Here is an 18,715-nt window from a genome sequence, read left to right as displayed (position 1 = left end):
CTGGGGAAAGAGAGGCCAGGTGAGTGAGAACTCGGAGGCTGCCGGAGGACCCAGGATCCCGCGGCGGGGGTTGGGGGAGGCAGTGAGAACCTGAGAGGAACTGTCTAAAAGAGGGCCTCCAGGAAGAAAAGCTGAGGGGGTTAGTGCTCTTGGAACAGGGCACAGAAGCAGGAATCAGGAGCTGCAGGCCTTCCCGGGGAGGGGAGGCCATGAGAGTCTGAGAGGGAAAGGGGGAAAATCCCCTGGGAATTGTAGCCAGGGTGAGATTTTGTTTGGTTTTGTTTAAGTTTGGACAATAAACCTGCGGAAAAGGTGGGTGTGGCAGAGTCGTTACCAAGATGGGGAGAACCCTGCCTTGTTACAATCCCCAGCTGCATGGAGGGGCTTCTTGTCTTGTCCTTCTATACTTAGTAGATTTGTTTCCCCTCTGCTACCCTGCTAGGAAGAGGAGGCGGCCCTTAATGTCCAGAGACCACTTTGTGATCCTCAAACAAAATGCACCCGAGAAAGGCAAAGGATGATCAGTTATCTCCTGGAAAATGCTAAACAAATTACTGTTACCTCTGAAGCTGGCAGACACGTGTGAGTCAGGTGTGATGAATTTTGCAGTTGGGATGTTAGCAGACAGAATGACGAGGTGTAGCATTTCTGTCCCACCTCTGCTGTAGCTCTCCCTTCTTCCCAGCAAATGGCTTTATTCTGCAACGATGCAAGCCCGTCAGTTCTTTCTTATTTCCCCTTCACTCTGCCCCAGCCTGTTTTTGTCCTGCAGGCGTGCTGTTAGTAGTAATAGCTCCTGTGTTTACAGCTTACCTCCTAATGCCACTTGGTGGTTTTGTCTCAGAAGTCCTGTCTGTACGGAATGTGATTTCCGTTTCCAGGAAGTAGATCAGAACAAGGAGTGACATCATATAGAGGAAAGGGTCAAATAGTGCATCCAGGAAGTGATGCCATAATAGGAAGGAAAGAGGCTTCCATTCATAGACCAGCTATGTTCAGCTGTTTAATCAGTGATATGGTTTTTGAGGTAAAACCTGAGGTGCTGACCACGTTGGGTATTGGTAATACCTGGACACTTTCTGGTATCTTGAACAAATTCCCACTCTGGTACCTGCATTTGGCCTGCCTTTTCAATTGGATGCAATGCTTTTTTCACTGTCTGACAGAGACGTTATGTAGTGTTGATATGAGTTGTTAAACAATGGCCAAGCTACTCTCCAGAGTTGGCTACATTTAACTGGTGGGCAAATAAACCATAAGCACCCTCTTTCTTAAAATGAAGCTTTGTTCTGTATTGAGTCACTTATAACATTTTGAAGACTTGATATAATAATAAGTAATCATTTTCAGACAATGTCCTTTCCTTCTCTGAAAATGTACCTAGCTACCAAGAGTGTGAGGCTTAACTAATGTTTAAGTGCTTCGAGATCCCTGGAGATAGAGAATAGCAATTAGTCAACAGAAGATCTAATTATTTATTACTGCTTATTTCAGCAGCTTATGGAAACTTCCTAAGCAGAGTGATAGGCTGCTGGGGACCCATGCAAACCCTGAGAGAGAAATTCTGCCCCCTTGAAGTGGAGGGGTATTTTGCCACTGACTTCAATAAGGCCTGGGTTTTCAGCCTGACCATCTAAGTGCCCCTGTTTCACCTTATCATGGGACGTGTCCTGCTTCAGTAGCCAGTTATGTGGTTGAAACAAGCTATGTGCTGGTATTTAAGAGCATGAGAACATAAGAACAGACAGACTGGGTCAGACCAAAGGTCTATCTAGCTCAGTGTCCTGTCTTCCAACACTGGCCAATGCCAGGTGCCCCAGAGGGAATGAACAGAACAGTAAACAGCAAGTGATCCATCCCGTCGCCCACTCCCAACTTCTGGCAAACAGAGGCTAGGGATACCATCCCTGCCCATCCTGGCTAATAGCCATTGATGGACCCATCCTCCATGAACTTAGCTAGTTCTTTTTTGAACCCTGTTATAGTCTTGGCCTTCACAACAACATCCTATGGCAAAGAGTTCCACGTGTTGACTGTGCATTGTGTGAAAAAATACTTCCTTTTGTTTGCTGCCTATTAATTTCATTTGGTGACCCTTGGCTCTTGTGTTATGAGTAAATAACACTTCCTTATTTACTTTCTCCACACCAGTCATGATTTTATAAGCCTCTATCATATCCACCGTTAGTCGTCTTTTTTCCAAACAGAAAAGTCCCAATCTTACTAATCTCTTCTCATATGGAAGGTGTTCTATACCCCTAATCTTTTTTGACAGGTTTCAGAAGCAGCCGTGTTAGTCTGTATCCGCAAAAAGAAGAACAGGAGTACTTGTGGCACCTTAGAGACTAACAAATTTATTACAGCATAAGCTTTCGTGGACTACAGCCCACTTTAACCTGTCTGGTCATTCAGTGACAGACCTGCGGTGGCTATATTACAACAGAAAAACTTCAAAAACAGACTCCAACGAGAGACTGCTGAGCTAGAATTGATATGCAAACTAGACACAATCAACTCCGGTTTGAATAAGGACTGGGAATGGCTGAGCCATTACAAACATTGAATCTATCTCCCCTTGTAAGTATTCTCACACTTCTTATCAAACTGTCTGTACTGGGCTAGCTTGATTATCACTTCAAAAGTTTTTTTTCTCTTAATTAATTGGCCTCTCAGAGTTGGTAAGACAACTCCCACCTGTTTATGCTCTCTGTATGTGTGTATATATATCTCCTCAATATATGTTCCATTCTATATGCATCCGAAGAAGTGGGCTGTAGTCCACGAAAGCTTATGCTCTAATAAATTTGTTAGTCTCTAAGGTGCCACAAGTACTCCTGTTCTTCTTTTTCCTAATCATTTTTGTTGCCCTTTTCTGAACCTTTTCCAATTCCAATATATCTTTTTGAGATGGGGCGACCACATTGCATGCAGTATTCAAGATGTCGGTGTACCATGGATTTATATAGAGGCAATATGATATTGTCTGTCTTTTTATCTATCCCTTTCTTAATGATTCCCAACCTTCTGGTCGCTTTTTCGACTGCCGCTACACATTGAGAGGATGTTTTCAGAGAACTATGCACTATGACTCCAAGATGTCTTCTTGAGTAGTAACAGCAATTTAGATCCAATCATGTTGTGCGTATAGTTGGGATTATGTTTTCCAATGTGCATTACTTTGCATTTTTCAACATTGAATTTCATCTGCCATTTTGTTGCCCAGTCACCCAGTTTTGTCAGATTCCTTTGTAAGTCTTCGCAGTCTGCTTTGGATTTAACTATCTTGAGTAGTTTTGTATCATCTGCAAATTTTGCCACATTGCTGTTTACCCCTTTTTCCAGATCATTTATTAATATGTAACAGACCCCTTGGGGACACAACTATTTACCTCTCTGCATTCTGAAAACTGACCATTTATTCCTGCTCTTTATTTCCTAGCTTTTAACCAGTTCCTGATCCATGAGAGGACCTTCCCTCTTATCCCTTGAGAGCTTACTTTGCTTAAGAGCCTTTGATGAGGGACCTTGTCAAAGGCTTTTTCAAAATCTAAGTACACTATATCCACTGGATCCTCCTTGTCCACATGCTTGTTGACCCCCTCAAAGAATTCTAGTAGATTGGTGAGGCATGATTTCCCTTTACAAAACCCATGTTGACTCTTTCCCAACAAATCGTGTTTATCCATGTGTCTGACAATTTTCTTCTTTACTATAGTTTCAACGAGTTTGCCCGGTACTGAAGTGAGGCTTACTGGCTTGTAATTGCTGGGATCACCTCTGGAGCCCTTTTTAAAATTGGCATCACATTAGCTATCCTCCAGTCATTTAGTACAGAAGCTGATTTAAATGATAGGTTACAAACCACAGTTAGTAGTTCTGCAATTTCACATCTGAGTGCCTTCAGAATTATTGGGTGATACCATCTGGCCCTGGTGACTTATTACTGTTTAGTTTATCATTTTGTTCCAAAACTTCCTCTAATGACACCTCAATCTGGGACAATTCTTCAGATTTGTCACCTAAAAAGAATGGCTCAGGTTTGGGAATCGCCCTCATATCCTCAGCCATGAAGACTGATGCAAAGAATTCATTTAATTTCTCCGCAACAGCCTTTTTGTCCTTAAGTGATCCTTTAACATCTCGATCGTCCAGTGGCCCCACTGGTTGTTTAGCAGGCTTCTAGCTTCTGATGTACTTAAATGTTTTTTTGCTATTACTTTTTGAGTCTTTGGCTAGCTGTTCTTCACATTCTTTTTTGGCCTGCCTAATTATATTTTTACACTTCATTTGCCAGAGTTTATATTCGCTTCTATTTTCCTCACTAGGATTTGACTTCCACTTTTTAAAGGATGCCTTTTTACCTCTCACTGCTTCTTTTACTTTATTGTTCAGTCATTGTGGCACTATTTTTAGTTCTCTTACTATGTTTTTTAATTTGGGGTATACTTTTAAGTTGTTCCTCTAGTATGGTTAAAAAGTTTCCATGCAGCTTGCAGGGATTTCACTTTTGGCGCTGTACCTTTTAATTTCTGTTTAACTAACTTCCTCATTTTTATGTAGACCCCCTTTCTCAAATCAAATGCTACCGTGTTGGGCTGCTGTGGTGTTTTTCCCACCACAGGACTGTTGCATTTAATTATATTATGGTCACTATTACCAAGCGGTCCAGCTAGATTCACCTCTTGGACCAGATCCTGTGCTCCACTTAGGACTAAATCAAGAATTGCCTCTCCTCTGGTGGGTTCCAGGACCAGCTGCTCCAAGAAGCAGTCATTTAAGGTGTCAAGAAACTTTATCTCTGCATCACGTTCTGAGATGACATGTACCTAGTCAATATGGGGACAGTTAAAATCCCCTATTATTATTATTATTAAGTTTTTAATTTTTATAGCCTTTCAATCTCCCTGAGCATTTCACCATCACAATCGCCATCTGGGTCAGGTGGTTGGTAGCATATCCCTACTGCTATATTCTTATTATTTGAGCATGGAATTAATCTATGATACAGTCTGGTTTATTTAAGATTTTATGCTTTCTTTCACATTTAGTGCCCTTCCCCCACCAGTGTGACCTGTTCTGTCCTTCTGATATATTTTGTACCCTGGTATTACTGTGTCCTATTGATTATCCTCATTCCACCAAGTTTCTGTGATGCCTATTGTGATGTTGCACTCTATATGATTTTATGAAAATATGCTAATAAGTGTGAATATAATGTAACTGGAATATGCTTCATGCAAAAGGTCTCTTGTAAGGAATCATTACGAAGCTTATAATCTACTGAGTGTGGTCATCCTATCTGTATAAATGTATCACTCTTGTATCTGAAACTAGAAATATGAAATATAACTCCGAGGTCCTATTGTAGTTATGCAAAGTGTGGGCCATTAATGATGATTTGAAATCTTGATGGTTCCCATTAACCAGGACAACTGACTGTGGATGGCTCTGTTTGCTTGCAGACCTTCCTGTGAGTCAGGCTGGGAGAAATGAAGGCTTGGGGCTTCACAGGACATGTGACCATGTCACCTGGTACTGAAATCCATCTTAAACCTGGCGCTTTTCCATTTAGAAAGGGGGAGGGGTTCCAGAGAGACAAAAGATTCCTGCCTTGTGCCAAAGCTATATAAGGGGGTGGAACAGAACAAATGGGGCTGCAATAATGAGAAATCCCCTAGTTACCACCTGAGCTGGAACAAAGGCAGTACCAGGAGAAAGGGTTGTGCCCAGACTAGGAAGGCATCCAGTCTGTGATAGAAGCTTATTGGAACATCTCTGAGGGTGAGATTTCATCTGTAATCACTTTCTTACTGGATTAGGCATAGACTCGTGTGTTTTATTTTATTTTGCTTGGTAATTCACTTTGTTCTGTCTGTTGTTACTTGGAACCACTTAAATCCTACTTTTTGTATTTAATTGTGGCAAGTTGCCAGCACTACTATGATGGGTCTCATGCTTTCTCTTCTTGGGGGGGTTCAGGGCACAGTTTCTTGCCCCTGAACTGGGATATTAACTGCCCCACTAGTGTCCTAGAGGAGGGGAGTGAAGACAGAGGGAGCCGGGTCCACCCTCTACTCTGGGTCCCAGCCCAGAGGCCCTAGGGATAGCAGTAAACCACTTGAACTAACAGTTCCTTCCCCTGAGCTACTTCCCTCTCCTGCCCTTCAGCTTGTGGCGGTGGGGCTTCCTGCCCTCCCTCTGCACAAGCCAGGTGTCCCTTTACCTAGGGTCTTGGTCTTCTTATCCCACCACAGCACTTCTCCAAACTTTCCTCTACTTCCCTCCAAACTGTTCTCTGCTCCAACACCAATCCTCTCTGCTTCAACTCCTTCCCCTGTCTGATTGAAGCAGGGTTTTTTTTATCAGGTGACTGACTTCAGGTGCTCTAATTGGCTTCAGGTGCTCTAATTAATCTATAGCAAACTTTCTTCCCTCTACAGGGAATAAGGCTCCCTTCTAACCCTCTCCTGCTGCCCTCTGGCCATGCTGTATCACATTCATAAAATAACTTTTTAATTATTATTTAATCCAGAGTATGTATTAATACCTGGGGGGGAGAACAGCTGTGCATATCTCTGGTCTTCCTGAGTAGCCCCGCCCCCTGGTTAAGCAGGGAGAACTGGAAGTCCTGGTACAGTCAAGGAATTATGATGTGATTGGAATAACAGAGACTTGGTGGGATAACTCACATGACTCGAGTATTGTCATGCGTGAATATAAACTGTTCAAGAAGGTCAGGCAGGGCAGAAAAGGTGGGGGAATTACATTGTATGTAAAAAGAACAGGAGTACTTGTGGCACCTTAATGGGCTGTAGTCCACGAAAGCTTATGCTCTAATAAATTTGTTAGTCTCTAAGGTGCCACAAGTACTCCTGTTCTTTTTGTGGATACAGACTAACGCGGCTGCTGTTCTGAAAACTGTATGTAAAAGAGCAGTATGACTGCTCAGAGCTCTGGTATGAAACTGCAGAAAAACCTGAGAGTCTCTGGATTAAGTTTAGAAGTGTGAGCAACAAGGGTGATGTCATGATGGGAGTCTGCTATAGACCACCAGACCAGGGGGATGAGATGGACGAGGCTTTCTTCCGGCAACTAACAGAAGTTACTAGATCGCAGGCCCTGGTTCTCATGGGAGACTTAAATCACCCTGATATCTGCTGGGAGAGCAATACAGCAGTGCACAGACAATCCAGGAAATTTTTGGAAAGTGTAGGGGACAATTTCCTGGTGCAAGTGCTGGAGGAACCAACTAGGGGCAGAGCTCTTCTTAATCTGCTGCTTACAAACCGCGAAGAATTAGTGGAAAGCAGTGGACGTGTTATTCCTTGACTTTAGCAAAGCTTTTTTTACGGTCTCCCACAGTATTCTTGCCAGCAAGTTAAAGAAGTATGGGCTGGATGAATGGACTATAAGGTGGATAAAAAGCTAGCTAGATCGTCGGGCTCAACGGGTAGTGATCAATGGCTCCATGTCTAGTTGGCAGCCAGTATCAAGCGGAGTGCCCCAAGGGTCGGTCCTTGGTCCGGTTTTGTTCAATATGTTCATTAATGATCTGGAGGATGGCATGGATTGCACCCTCAGCAAGTTTGCAGATGACACTAAACTGGGAGGAGTGGTAGATACATTGGAGGGTAGGTATGGGATACAGAGGGACCTAGACAAATTAGAGGATTGGGCCAAAAGAAACCTGATGAGGTTCAACAAGGACAAGTGCAGAGTCCTGCACTTAGGACAGAAGAATCCCATGCACTGCTACAGACTAAGGACCGAATGGCTAGGCAGCAGTTCTGCAGAAAAGGACCTAGGGGTTACAGTGAACAAGAAGCTGGATATGAGTCGACAGTGTGCCCTTGTTGTCAAGAAGGCTAACGACATTTTGGACTGTATAAGTAGGGCATTGCCAGCAGATCAAGGGACGTGATCATTCCCCTCTATTCGACATTGGTGAGGCCTCATCTGGAGTACTGTGTCCAGTTTTGGGGCCCCACACTACAAGAAGGATGTGGAAAAATTGGAAAGAGTCCAGCAGAGGGGAACAAAAATGATTAGGGGGCTGGAGCACATAACTTATGAGGAGAGGCTGAGGGAACTGGGATTGTTTAGTCTGCAGAGGAGAAGAATGCGAGGGGATTTGATAGCTGCTTTCAACTACCTGAAAGGGGGTTCCAAAGAGGATGGATCTAGACTGTTCTCAGTGGTACCAGATGACAGAACAAGGAGTAATGGTCTCAAGTTGCAGTGGAAGAGGTTTAGGTTGGATATCAGGAAAAATGTTTTCACTAGGAGGGTGGTGAAGCACTGGAATGGGTTACCTAGGGAGGTGGTGGAATCTCCTTCCTTAAAGGTTTTTAAGGCCTGGCTTGACAAATCCCTGGCTGGGATGATTTAGTTGGGGATTGGTCCTGCTTTGAACAGGAGGTTGGACTAGATGACCTCCTGAGGACCCTTCCAACCCTGATATTCTATGATTCTAAGGGTTGATGGGTGCTAAAGGGCTTAGGGATCAAAGCCTCATTAAGAAGAAGCTCTCAGCATTTCCTAGCAGGCCGCTAGGCTCAGCCCACCCATAGGCGCCAACTTTTCCCGGCGCCGGTGGGTGCTCGCGCCCCTGTCAGTGGCCCGAATCCACCCTTTCCCTGCCCCCATTCCAACGCTTTCCCGAAAGTCCCCGCCTCCTCCCTCTCCCTATTGGACCCCTTCCCCAAATCCCCGCCCCAACCCCACCTCTTCCCCGAATGCTCTGTGTTCCCCCTCTACCCCCTCCCTCTCAGTCCTTGCCACGTGAAACAGCTGTTTCGCAGTGCAAGCGCTGGGAGCAAGGGAGAAAAAGCGGGCACACAGCGTGCTCAGGGGAGTAGCAGAGGTGGAGGAGCTGGTGTGGGGGGCAGGGCGGGGAGCTGCCGGTGGGTGCACAGCACCCACCAATTTTTCCCCATGGGTGCTCCAGCCCTGGAGCACCCATGGAGTCAGCACCTATAAGCCCACCCCAAACAAACCGACCACACGGTATATTTCAGTCAAGCACACCACAAACACACACACTACTGAGAACACACTTACCTGACGGGTCCCCTAATCGCTCCTCCTTCACCTGGAGAACTCCCTCGCAAAACTCCCGTTAGCCACCCCTGGTCACTAGCTCCAATCAATCCGGAAAACAAATACCCCAATACCCAGAAGATGCTGTTATTTCAGTCCCCTCCCTGGCTCACTAAAACAATCGGTGATAAAAATGGCACAAACACGGTCGGGCTGATGATGGTGGGGAAAGCATCCTAGACCCATTGTTCAAAAAGGGGCTCTAGTAGTATTGCCAAAAAACAGCTGGGGCAGGGGAGACATGGTCCTAGGGTAGGTATCATGGCTCGGTGGGGGGGGGGGGGGGCTGTGTCTGGGGGGGGCACCGTGGTTGAAGGGGGGCGTGGCTCGGGGGGGCACCACGGCGCGGGTGTCTCTGGCCCGTTGCCCCGGCCCGCAGCTCCCCAAGCGCTGCCCGTGGGGTCCCGCCGTGCCCGGCTCTGCCAGCTCCGCTCCGGGCGGGGAAGGTTCCACCCTCCGGGTTGTCTCAGCGCCGCCGGCTCCGCTCCGGGATCCCTGCTTCCGGGTCTTGTGGGAGCGGAGCATGCGCAATGCGCGGGGGCGGCCGGGCGGCTGAGGCTGCGGCGGGGCCTAGTGAAACGCCGAGAGCCCGGGGCGCGGATCCCTCCGCGCGGTGAGTCCCGCCTCGTCCCCACCCAGTCCCCCCGTTACCCCCGCCCCGCTCCCCAGCCCCTCCACCCCCACCCAGTCCCCCCCGTACCCCCGCCCTGCTCCCCAGCCCCTCCACCCCCACTCAGTCCCCCCCGCCCCGCTCCCCAGCCCCTCCACCCCCACCCAGTCCCCCCCGCCCCGCTCCCCAGCCCCTCCACCCCCACTCAGTCCCCCCCGCCCCGCTCCCCAGCCCCTCCACCCCCACCCAGTCCCCCCCGCCCCGCTCCCCAGCCCCTCCACCCCCACTCAGTCCCCCCCGCCCCGCTCCCCAGCCCCTCCACCCCCACCCAGTCCCCCCCGCCCCGCTCCCCAGCCCCTCCACCCCCACCCAGTCCCCCCGCCCCGCTCCCCAGCCCCTCCACCCCTACCCAGTCCCCCCTCCCCCCGCCCTGCTCCCCAGCCCCTCCACCCCTACCCAGTCCCCCCGCCCCCCGCCCTGCTCCCCAGCCCCTCCACCCCTACCCAGTCCCCCCGCCCCCCGCCCTGCTCCCCAGTCCCTCCACCCCTACCCAGTCCCCCCCGCCCTGCTCCCCAGCCCCTCCACCCCCACCCAGTCCCCCCCGCCCTGCTCCCCAGCCCCTCCACCCCTACCCAGTCCCCCCGCCCCCCGCCCTGCTCCCCAGCCCCTCCACCCCTACCCAGTCCCCCCCGCCCCGCTCCCCAGCCCCTCCACCCCTACCCAGTCCCCCCCGCCCCGCTCCCCAGCCCCTCCACCCCTACCCAGTCCCCCCTCCCCGCTCCCCAGCCCCTCCACCCCTACCCAGTCCCCCCGTTACCCCCGCCCCGCTCCCCAGCCCCTCCACCCCTACCCAGTCCCCCCCGCCCTGCTCCCCAGCCCCTCCACCCCTACCCAGTCCCCCCCGCCCTGCTCCCCAGCACCCTCGCCCCTACCTAGTCCCCCGCACTGCCTCCTGCCCTGCCTCCCGCCCCTCCCAGTCCCCCCCTACCCTGCCCCCCACCCCTCCCACCCCCTGCTCTGCTCCCCAGCCCCCCCGCTCCCACTGGCCCCTGCCCTGCCCCCCACCCTGCCCCCAGCGCCCCCCGCCCCCTCCTAGTCCCCTCCCACTGCCCCCCGCCTCCCCACCTAGTCCCGCCCTGACCCCAGCCCCCTGCTCTGCTCCCCAGCGCCCCCATCCCTAGTGCCCCCGTCCTGTCCCCCATTCCCCTTGCCCCCCAGCACCCTTGTACCCAGCGTCCCCCCCCGCTCCTCTTGCCCCGGGGGTGGGGAGGCTGGTTGCCTGCCTGCGTGGGTGTTGCAGCAGGGGGTCAGGCTCTGGGGGGCATTAAGGAGGGATTTGGGAGGGGGCGGTGCCAGATGCTTTGCCCGCAGGATATCGGAAGGGGCACGAGGATACTGGCTTGTTTGGCTGGGGGTGTTATGGGGCTGGAGCTGGATGCAATAACGTGCCATTGGGGTGTCTGTCTCCTGGGGTCTGGTGAGTGAGTGGCTGCTATTCCTGGGCATGGCTTTGTCATCTGTGTTGGGGACGGGGCAATACAGCAAGGGCCATTTCCCCACAGCGTGTTTACCTCCCTCTCCCATGTTGTCCCACAGCAAGGTGGGCAGGATGAGGAGCCGGAAGAAGCATTTACATTGGTGCTAGAAGTGGGGACGCCCCAGAAGACATGTCGTACCGAGGCAGCGAGCGGGACTTCCAGACTTCAGCCAGGAGGATGGGAACTTCGTTGCTCTTCCAGCTCTCTGTCCATGAGAGAGAGCTGGACCTGGTCTTCTTGGACCACAGCTATGCCAAGCCATGGAGTGCCCACCCCGACGCTAGCAGTGCCCGGCCTACTCGGATGCTCTTTGTCACCCCCAGGAGGCACCAAGACAGCACCATGTGAGCATAGCCTTTTCTGGTGCTACTGAGTTGGTTGGGTTTGGGTCCACGTGTACCTTGGATATTCCTTCCCTGTGCTCTGATGGTTCACTCATTCCTTTCTTTGTCTGTTTTCAAGGTGCTTTTTAACACATTAGGTAACACATGTTGAAACCCCAGTCTAAGAATATAAGAACGGCCATACTGGGTCAGACCAAAGGTCCAGCTAGCCCAGTATCCTGTCTACTGACAGTGGCCAATGCCAGGTGCCACAGAGGGAATGAAGAGAATAGGGAATCATCAAGTGATCCATCCCCTGTTGCCCATTCCCAGCTTCTGATAAACAGAAGCTAAGGGACACCATCCCTGCCCATCCTGGCTAATAGTCACTGATGGACCTATCCTCCATGAGTTTATCTAGTTCTTTTTTGAACCCTGTTATAGTCTTGGCCTTCACAGCCACCTCGGGCAAAGAGTTCACTGGTTAACTGTGCGTTGTGTGAAGAAATACTTCCTTTTGTTTGTTTGTTATAAGCTTGCTGCCTATTAATTTCATTTGGTGACCCCTAGTTCTTGTATTATGACACTTCCTTATTTACTTTCTCCACACCAGTCATTATTTTATAGCCCTGTATCATATCCCCCTTTAGTTGTCTCTTTTCTAAACTGAAAAGTCCCAATCTTATTAATCTCTCCTCATATGGAAGCTGTTCCATATCCCTAATCATTTTTGTTGCCCTTTTCTGAACCTTTTCCAATTCCAATATATCTTTTTTGAGATGGGGCGACCACATCTGCATGCAGTATTCCAGATGTGGGTGTACCATGGATTTATATAGAGGCAATATGATATTTTCTGTTTTATTATCTATCCCTTTCTTAATGATGCCCAACATTCTGTTTGTTTTTTTGACTGCCACTGCACATTGAGTGCATGTTTTCAGAGAATTATCCACAGTTACTCCAAGATCTCTTTCTTGAGTCGTAAGAGCTAATTTACACCCTATCATATTGTATGTATGGTTGGGATTATGCTTTCCAATTTGCAGTACTTTGCATTAAGCAACATTGAATTTCATCTGCCAGTTGTCTAGACAGTTCAAAACAAAAAGTCACTTTGGAATTTAATTCAGTAAAAAAACAAACTTAAAAAGGTTGAAATAGAAATGAAACAGTTCAAAATTGTACATATATTCTGAGGCCAGAGAGATCATTATGATCGTCTGGTCTGACCTCCTGTATAACACAGGAAAGAGCACTTTCTCAAAGTAATTCCTGGAGCAGATCTTTTAGAAAATCATCCAATCTTGATTTAAAAATGGTTGGTGGTGGAGAATCCACCATGATCTTTGGCAAATTGTTCTATGATCAGTTACTCTCATTTTTTTTTTTTTAAATTATGTCTTCTTTCCAGTCTGAAATTATCTAGTTTCTGCTTCCAGCCATTGAATTGTGTAGGACCTTTCTCTGCTACATCAGTGATTTTCAATCTTTTTTTCATTTGCGGGCCCCTAAAAAATTTCAAATGAAGATGCGGACCCATTTGGAAATCTTAGACATATTCTGCGGCCTCTCAGGGGTCTGCGGACCACAGGCTGAAAACAACGGTGCTACACTGATGAGCCCATTATCAAATATTTATTCCCCACGTAGGTACTTGTAGACCAGTAGTTCTCAAACTTTTGTACTGGTGACCCCTTTCTCACAGCAAGCCTCTGAGCGTGACCCCTCTTATAAATTAAAAACACTTTTTTTTTATATTTAACACTATTATAAATGCTGGAGTTGAAGCGGGGTTACGAGATGGAGGCTGACAGCTCACGACCCCCACGTAATAATCTCGTGACCCCGAAAGGGGTCGCAACCTCCAGTTTGAGATCCCATTATAGACTGTAATCGTCACCCTTTAATCTTCTCTTTGTTATACTAAACAGATTGAGCTCCTTGATGTCTCACTATGAAGCAGGTTTCTAATCCTTTAATCATTCTCATGACTCTTCTCTGAACCCTCTCCAATTTATCAACACCCTTCTTGAATTGTGGGCAGCAGAACTGGACAAAGTATTCCAGCGGTGGTCGTACCAGTGCCGAATAGAGGTGAAATTACCTCTCTACTCCTTCTCCGGATACTGAAATTAAACGTTTCAATTGACTCAATCTGAAACTTTTTTGCATTTTCAATCCATGTAAATTTTCAAGATTTTGACTTTTAACCTAGATTCAGGATGGGAACATTTTTCAAAATCTCGAAAATTCTCCTGGGTCAGGAAAACTGTTTCCTGCCCACCTCTGATGCTAACATCACGCTTTTAAATTCTGGTCCAGATAAGGCCTGAAACGCTCATGAAGTCCGGTGAAAGCCTAGAGATCTGCTTCGTAAGGCCTTGGCTACACTTGAGAGTTACAGCGCAATAAAGCTGCCCCCAGCTCTGTAACTTACTCCCCGTCCACACTGGCAAGGCATTTGCAGCACTGTATCTCCATGGCTACAGCGCTGCAGGTACTCCACCTCCCCGAGAGGAATAACAGCTGCTGCGGAGTGGCTGAGATGCTGGTGCTCCAGTGTAAACGGAGAGTAACCTTATTATGCAGTGATTGACTTTCGGAAACTCCCCATAATCCTTTTAAGTGAAGCTTCCTCTCTTTGTTTTGTTTTGAGCTCCGGGAGCTGCTTATCAAAAAAACAAACAAGCTACTGTTTGCTGTGAATGAGTAGATGCAGGCAGGGGGGCTCCCTTTGGAACGCCCACAGCTAATGTTTGCTAGAAGAGAGAGACGCCCGCGGGAGGGAGAGGGGGGTCCGTTTGGGGGAGTGGCTGCTTATCTGGTCTGTGAGGAAAAAAACAAACAGCTGCTGTTTGCTCTCAGTGAGTGAGAGGGGGTGGAGATGGGAGAGGGGTCGGAACTTGCAAGGCAGGGTGTGTGTCCGGACTCCAAAAACCCATTCTCTCTCCCCCCACGCTCTCTGTCACACTCCACCCTATCCCCCCCTTTTGAAAAGCACGTTTCAGCCACTTGAACGCTGGGATAGCTGCCCATAATGCACCGCTCCCAATGCCGCTGCAAATGTGGCCACGACAGTGCGCTGGCAGCTGTCAATGTGGACAGACTGCAGCGCTTTCCCTACTCAGCTGTACGAAGACAGGTTTAACTCACAGCGCTGTACAGCTGCAAGTATAGCCAAGGCCTAAGTGCTTAAAGTATAATGGCTTTGTCTTGACTAGAGTTTTAGAAGCTGTTAATTAGATCAAGCTAGTTAACTTGAGCTAACATCACATCTCTAAATCCTAGTCTAAACAAAACCTTTAGGGAGGGACTGGGTGTGAGCTAATAAACTCGCAGACCCGGTGTACACTACAGAATGTCACCATGTCTGAACATGATTGCTGGGCTTGGTAGCTAGCCAGTGCTGAATGCATTTTAGAAGTCAGCGTATGCAGCAGGTCAGACTGCCTTCAGCTGATTGTGACATGGTGGGTCCTTCACTGTCTTCAGCAGCATGTGCGCTCACATGATTGTTGATGACCAGAGTTAGAAAGAGTAAAATTTCCAAGTGCAGACCAGGCCTCCGCACATCCCTCCAAAAGGTTGGGGGGTTGGTATTTCTCAAAAGGTGGTGGGACCACTGGAGCAGTCATGGGATAAGAGAAGGCGATGTTTTATTTTTGTTGCCTATATTTTGCAACCTAATGTGTCCCCTCTCTTATTTTCCTTTATTGTTTTATGTATTTTCCCTTTGTGATGCTGGAACTGTTTCCTATGTGTATGTGAGGGATGGGTGGATGGAATAAAAGAATCAAGGTCGGCCTGATTATGTTATAGTCATCAAATGGGGGTGTTTCTAGTGCGGTTCTGCAGGAATTGGTTTTCTGCCTGATGCTGTTAAATATATTATCAATGATCTGGAAGTAAATGTAAAATCACTGCTCCCGGTGCGATGCTGTGGCCAAAGGGCTAACGCGATCCTTGGCTGTGTGCACAGTACAGTAGAGAGAAGGAGCAAGGAGGTGATTCGTCTCTCTGTATACAGCATGGGTGAGACTGGAATGCTGCATCCAGTTCTAGTATTTATATTATTACAGGGATGTTGAAAAATCAGAGAAGGTGCAGAAAAGAGCCACAGAAAATGTTCAGGGTCTGGAGAAAATACCTAATGGGGAGACTGAAAGAGCTTAATCTTACCAACAAGAAAATTGAGAGGTGACATTATCATCATCATCAATTCCTTCATGAGAGGGGAGGAAAAAACCCAAGGTACTAAAGGCCTCTTTAATCTAGTGCAGAAAGGCAGAAGAACCACCAATGGCTGGAAGCTGAGGTCAGACAAATTCAAATTAGAAACAAGGCACAAATTTTAACGGTGAGGGTGATGAACCATTGAACAAACTACCATGGGAAATGATGGATTTTCCATCTCCTAAAGTCTTCAAATCAAGACAGGATGTGCTTTAGTCAAATTCAAATTAATGGGCTTAATTTAGGAGTAACTGGGTGAAATTCTCTGGCCTGTGGTCAGATGAGATGATCTAATGGTCCCTTTTGGTCTTAAACTCTGAATCTGTGAATACAGATACCACTGGAGGGCTCCCCAGATGATGCAGGGGTCATAGAGCCCTGATCATGTGTGAGATAAATTTACTTGCCGGAAGTGATGCAACTTATCTAGGAAAACAGGTGGGATGTTTTCTCCTCAACTGCTCTATGGTGCAGTAACTTCTGCAGAGTCTCTGCTACTACTTGAGCTGAAGAGTAAAGCATCAGATATAGGCATTTCAGTTAAACAAATAAACGCCCCCAAGAAAGCTCAGTAATTTGTATTTCAAACAAAATGGCTCAGCTATAAACAATGGTTAAAACTTGCAAGATTGAAAAGTGTTTTAACCATTGTTTATAGCTGAGCCATTTTGTTTGAATTCCTTCCCCCCTCTACTCATCCTATTATCCACCCACATACCTTAGCCAATATAATCCAGCATGGACCAAATAAAATTATCACCATGGCTAAACAGCAGAGTACAAGAGGCTATTAGAGGCAAAAAGGCATCCTTTAAAAATTGGAAGTCAGATCCTACTGAGGAAAGTAGAAAGCAGCATAAACTCTGGCAAGTAAGAGTATGTCTTCACTACTGGCCGGATGCTCAAGCTGAGCGAGAGGTGCAGGCAGAGTCGACGGGGGAGCGGCAGCAGTTGACTCACCATAGTGAAGACACCGCGATAAGTCGATCGAAGTACTTTAACTTCAGCTACATTATTCATAGCTTCCGCCCGCCCCCCATTAGATCAGGCCTAAATGTAAAAGTATAATTAGGCAGGGCAAAAAAAGACTTTAAAGAGCAACTTGGAAAAGACACATTTTTTTTTTTTTAAGTACATCAGAAACAGGAAGCCTGCCAAACATTTAGTGTGGCCACTGGACAATCAAGGTGCTACAGGAGCATTCAAGAAAGACAAGGTCATTGCAAACACTTTAAATGAATTCTTTGCATCGGTCTTCACTGCAGAGGATATGAGGGAGAGTCCCATACCGGAGCCATTCTTTTTAGGTGACAGATTTGAGGAACTGTCCCAGATTGAGCTGTCAGTAGAACAAATTGATGAATTAAATAGTAAGAAGTCACCAGGACCAGATCCTATTCACCCAAGAATTCTGAAGGCACTCTCATATGAAATTACAGAACTACTTTTTGAATGTAACATATCACTTAAATCAGCCTCTGTACCAGATGACTGGAGGATAGCTACTGTAATCCCGATTATTAAAAGAGGCTCCAGACGCAGTCCTGGCAATTACAGGGCCGGAAAGCCTAACTTCAGCACGAGGCAAACTGGTTGAAACTTCAGTAAAGAACAGAATTATCAGACATGTTCATGAAACAGTATGTTGGGGAAAAGTCAACACGGCTTTTGTAAAGGGAGATCATGCATAACCAATCTTTGAATACTTTTCGGGGGTCAGCAAACATCTGAACAAGGGTGATTCAGCTGATATAGTGTACTTGGATTTTCAGAAAGCCTTTAGCAAGGTCCCACACCAAAGGCTTTTAAGCAAAGTAAGCAATCAAGGGGTAAAAGGGAAGGTCCTTTTCTGGATCAGTAACTGGCTAAAAGATAGGAAACAAAGAGTAGGAATAAATGGTCACTTTTCACAATGGAGAGAGGTAAATAGTGGTGTCCCTCAGGGATCTGTACTGGGACATGTGCTGTGCAGCATATTCATAAATCATCTGAAAAAGGGGTAAACAGTGAGGTGGCAAAGATTGCAGACGATACAAAATTATTCAAGATTAAGTCCAAAACTGACTGTGAAGAGTTCCAAAGGGATATCACAAAACTGGGTGACTGGGCTACAAAATGGCAGATGAAATGCAGTGTTGATAAGGGCGAAGTAATGGACATTAGAAAAATAATCCCAACTATACTTACAAAATGATGGGGTCTAAATTAGCTGTTGCCACTCAAGAGAGAGATTTGGGGGTCATTGTGGATACTTCTCTGGAAATATCCAGTCAATGTGCAACGGCAGTCAAAAAAGCTAACAATGTTTGGAACCATTAGGAAAGGTAGAGATAATAAGACAGAAAATATCATGCCACTAGAGAAATCCATTGTATATCCACATCTTGAATACTGGGTGCAGTTCTGGTTGCCCCATTGGCAAAAGTACAGAAAAGGGCAACAAAAATGATTAGGGGTGTGGAACAGCATCCATATGAGGAGAGATTCAAAAGACTGGGACAGATCATCTTAGAAAAGAGACGACTAAGGGGAGAGGGGATACAATAGAGGTCTATAAAATCATGAATGGTGTGGAGACAGTGAATAGAGAAGTGTTATGTACACTGTCTCATAACACAAAAACTAGAGGTCATCCAGTGAAATCAATGGGCAGGAGATTAAAACAAAAGGAAGTACTTCTTCACACAATGGACAGTTCACCTGTGGAACTCATTGCCAGGGGATTCTGTGAAGGCCAAAAATTTAACTGGATCCAAAAAAGAATTAGACTAGTTTGTGAAGGGTAGGTCCATTAATGACTATTAGCCGAGATGGTCAGAGATGCAACCCTATGCTCTGCGTGTCCCTAAACTCCTGACTGCCAGAAGCTTGGAGTGGACGACAGGGGATGGATCGTTCGATAAATTGCC

At 47.3% G+C, this 18,715-nt stretch overlaps 2 protein-coding genes across 5 annotated transcripts in view; one reads left to right on the top strand and one right to left on the bottom strand.

Annotated features, from left to right (window-relative positions):
• FER1L5 (fer-1 like family member 5) overlaps positions 1-1,117 on the bottom strand; it is an 86,045-nt gene extending 84,928 nt beyond the window's left edge. Inside the window, 1 exon segment of the mRNA XM_054017606.1 lies at positions 1,112-1,117. Within this exon segment, the coding sequence (XP_053873581.1) occupies positions 1,112-1,117 (6 nt within the window).
• An 8,507-nt stretch (positions 1,118-9,624) lies between these two features.
• KANSL3 (KAT8 regulatory NSL complex subunit 3) overlaps positions 9,625-18,715 on the top strand; it is a 62,100-nt gene continuing 53,009 nt past the window's right edge. For all 4 annotated transcript variants that reach the window (XM_054017687.1, XM_054017686.1, XM_054017688.1 and 1 more), the window contains exons 1-2: positions 9,625-9,712; positions 11,306-11,591. In XM_054017687.1, coding sequence (XP_053873662.1) covers positions 11,377-11,591 — 215 coding nt within the window. In that variant the 5' untranslated portion in view covers positions 9,625-9,712; positions 11,306-11,376. The remainder of the gene's footprint in view (positions 9,713-11,305; positions 11,592-18,715) is intronic.

This window comes from Malaclemys terrapin, chromosome 2, assembly GCF_027887155.1.
Source record: "Malaclemys terrapin pileata isolate rMalTer1 chromosome 2, rMalTer1.hap1, whole genome shotgun sequence".
Taxonomy (NCBI): domain Eukaryota; kingdom Metazoa; phylum Chordata; order Testudines; family Emydidae; genus Malaclemys; species Malaclemys terrapin.
This window is presented reverse-complemented; position numbering and strand designations above follow the sequence as displayed.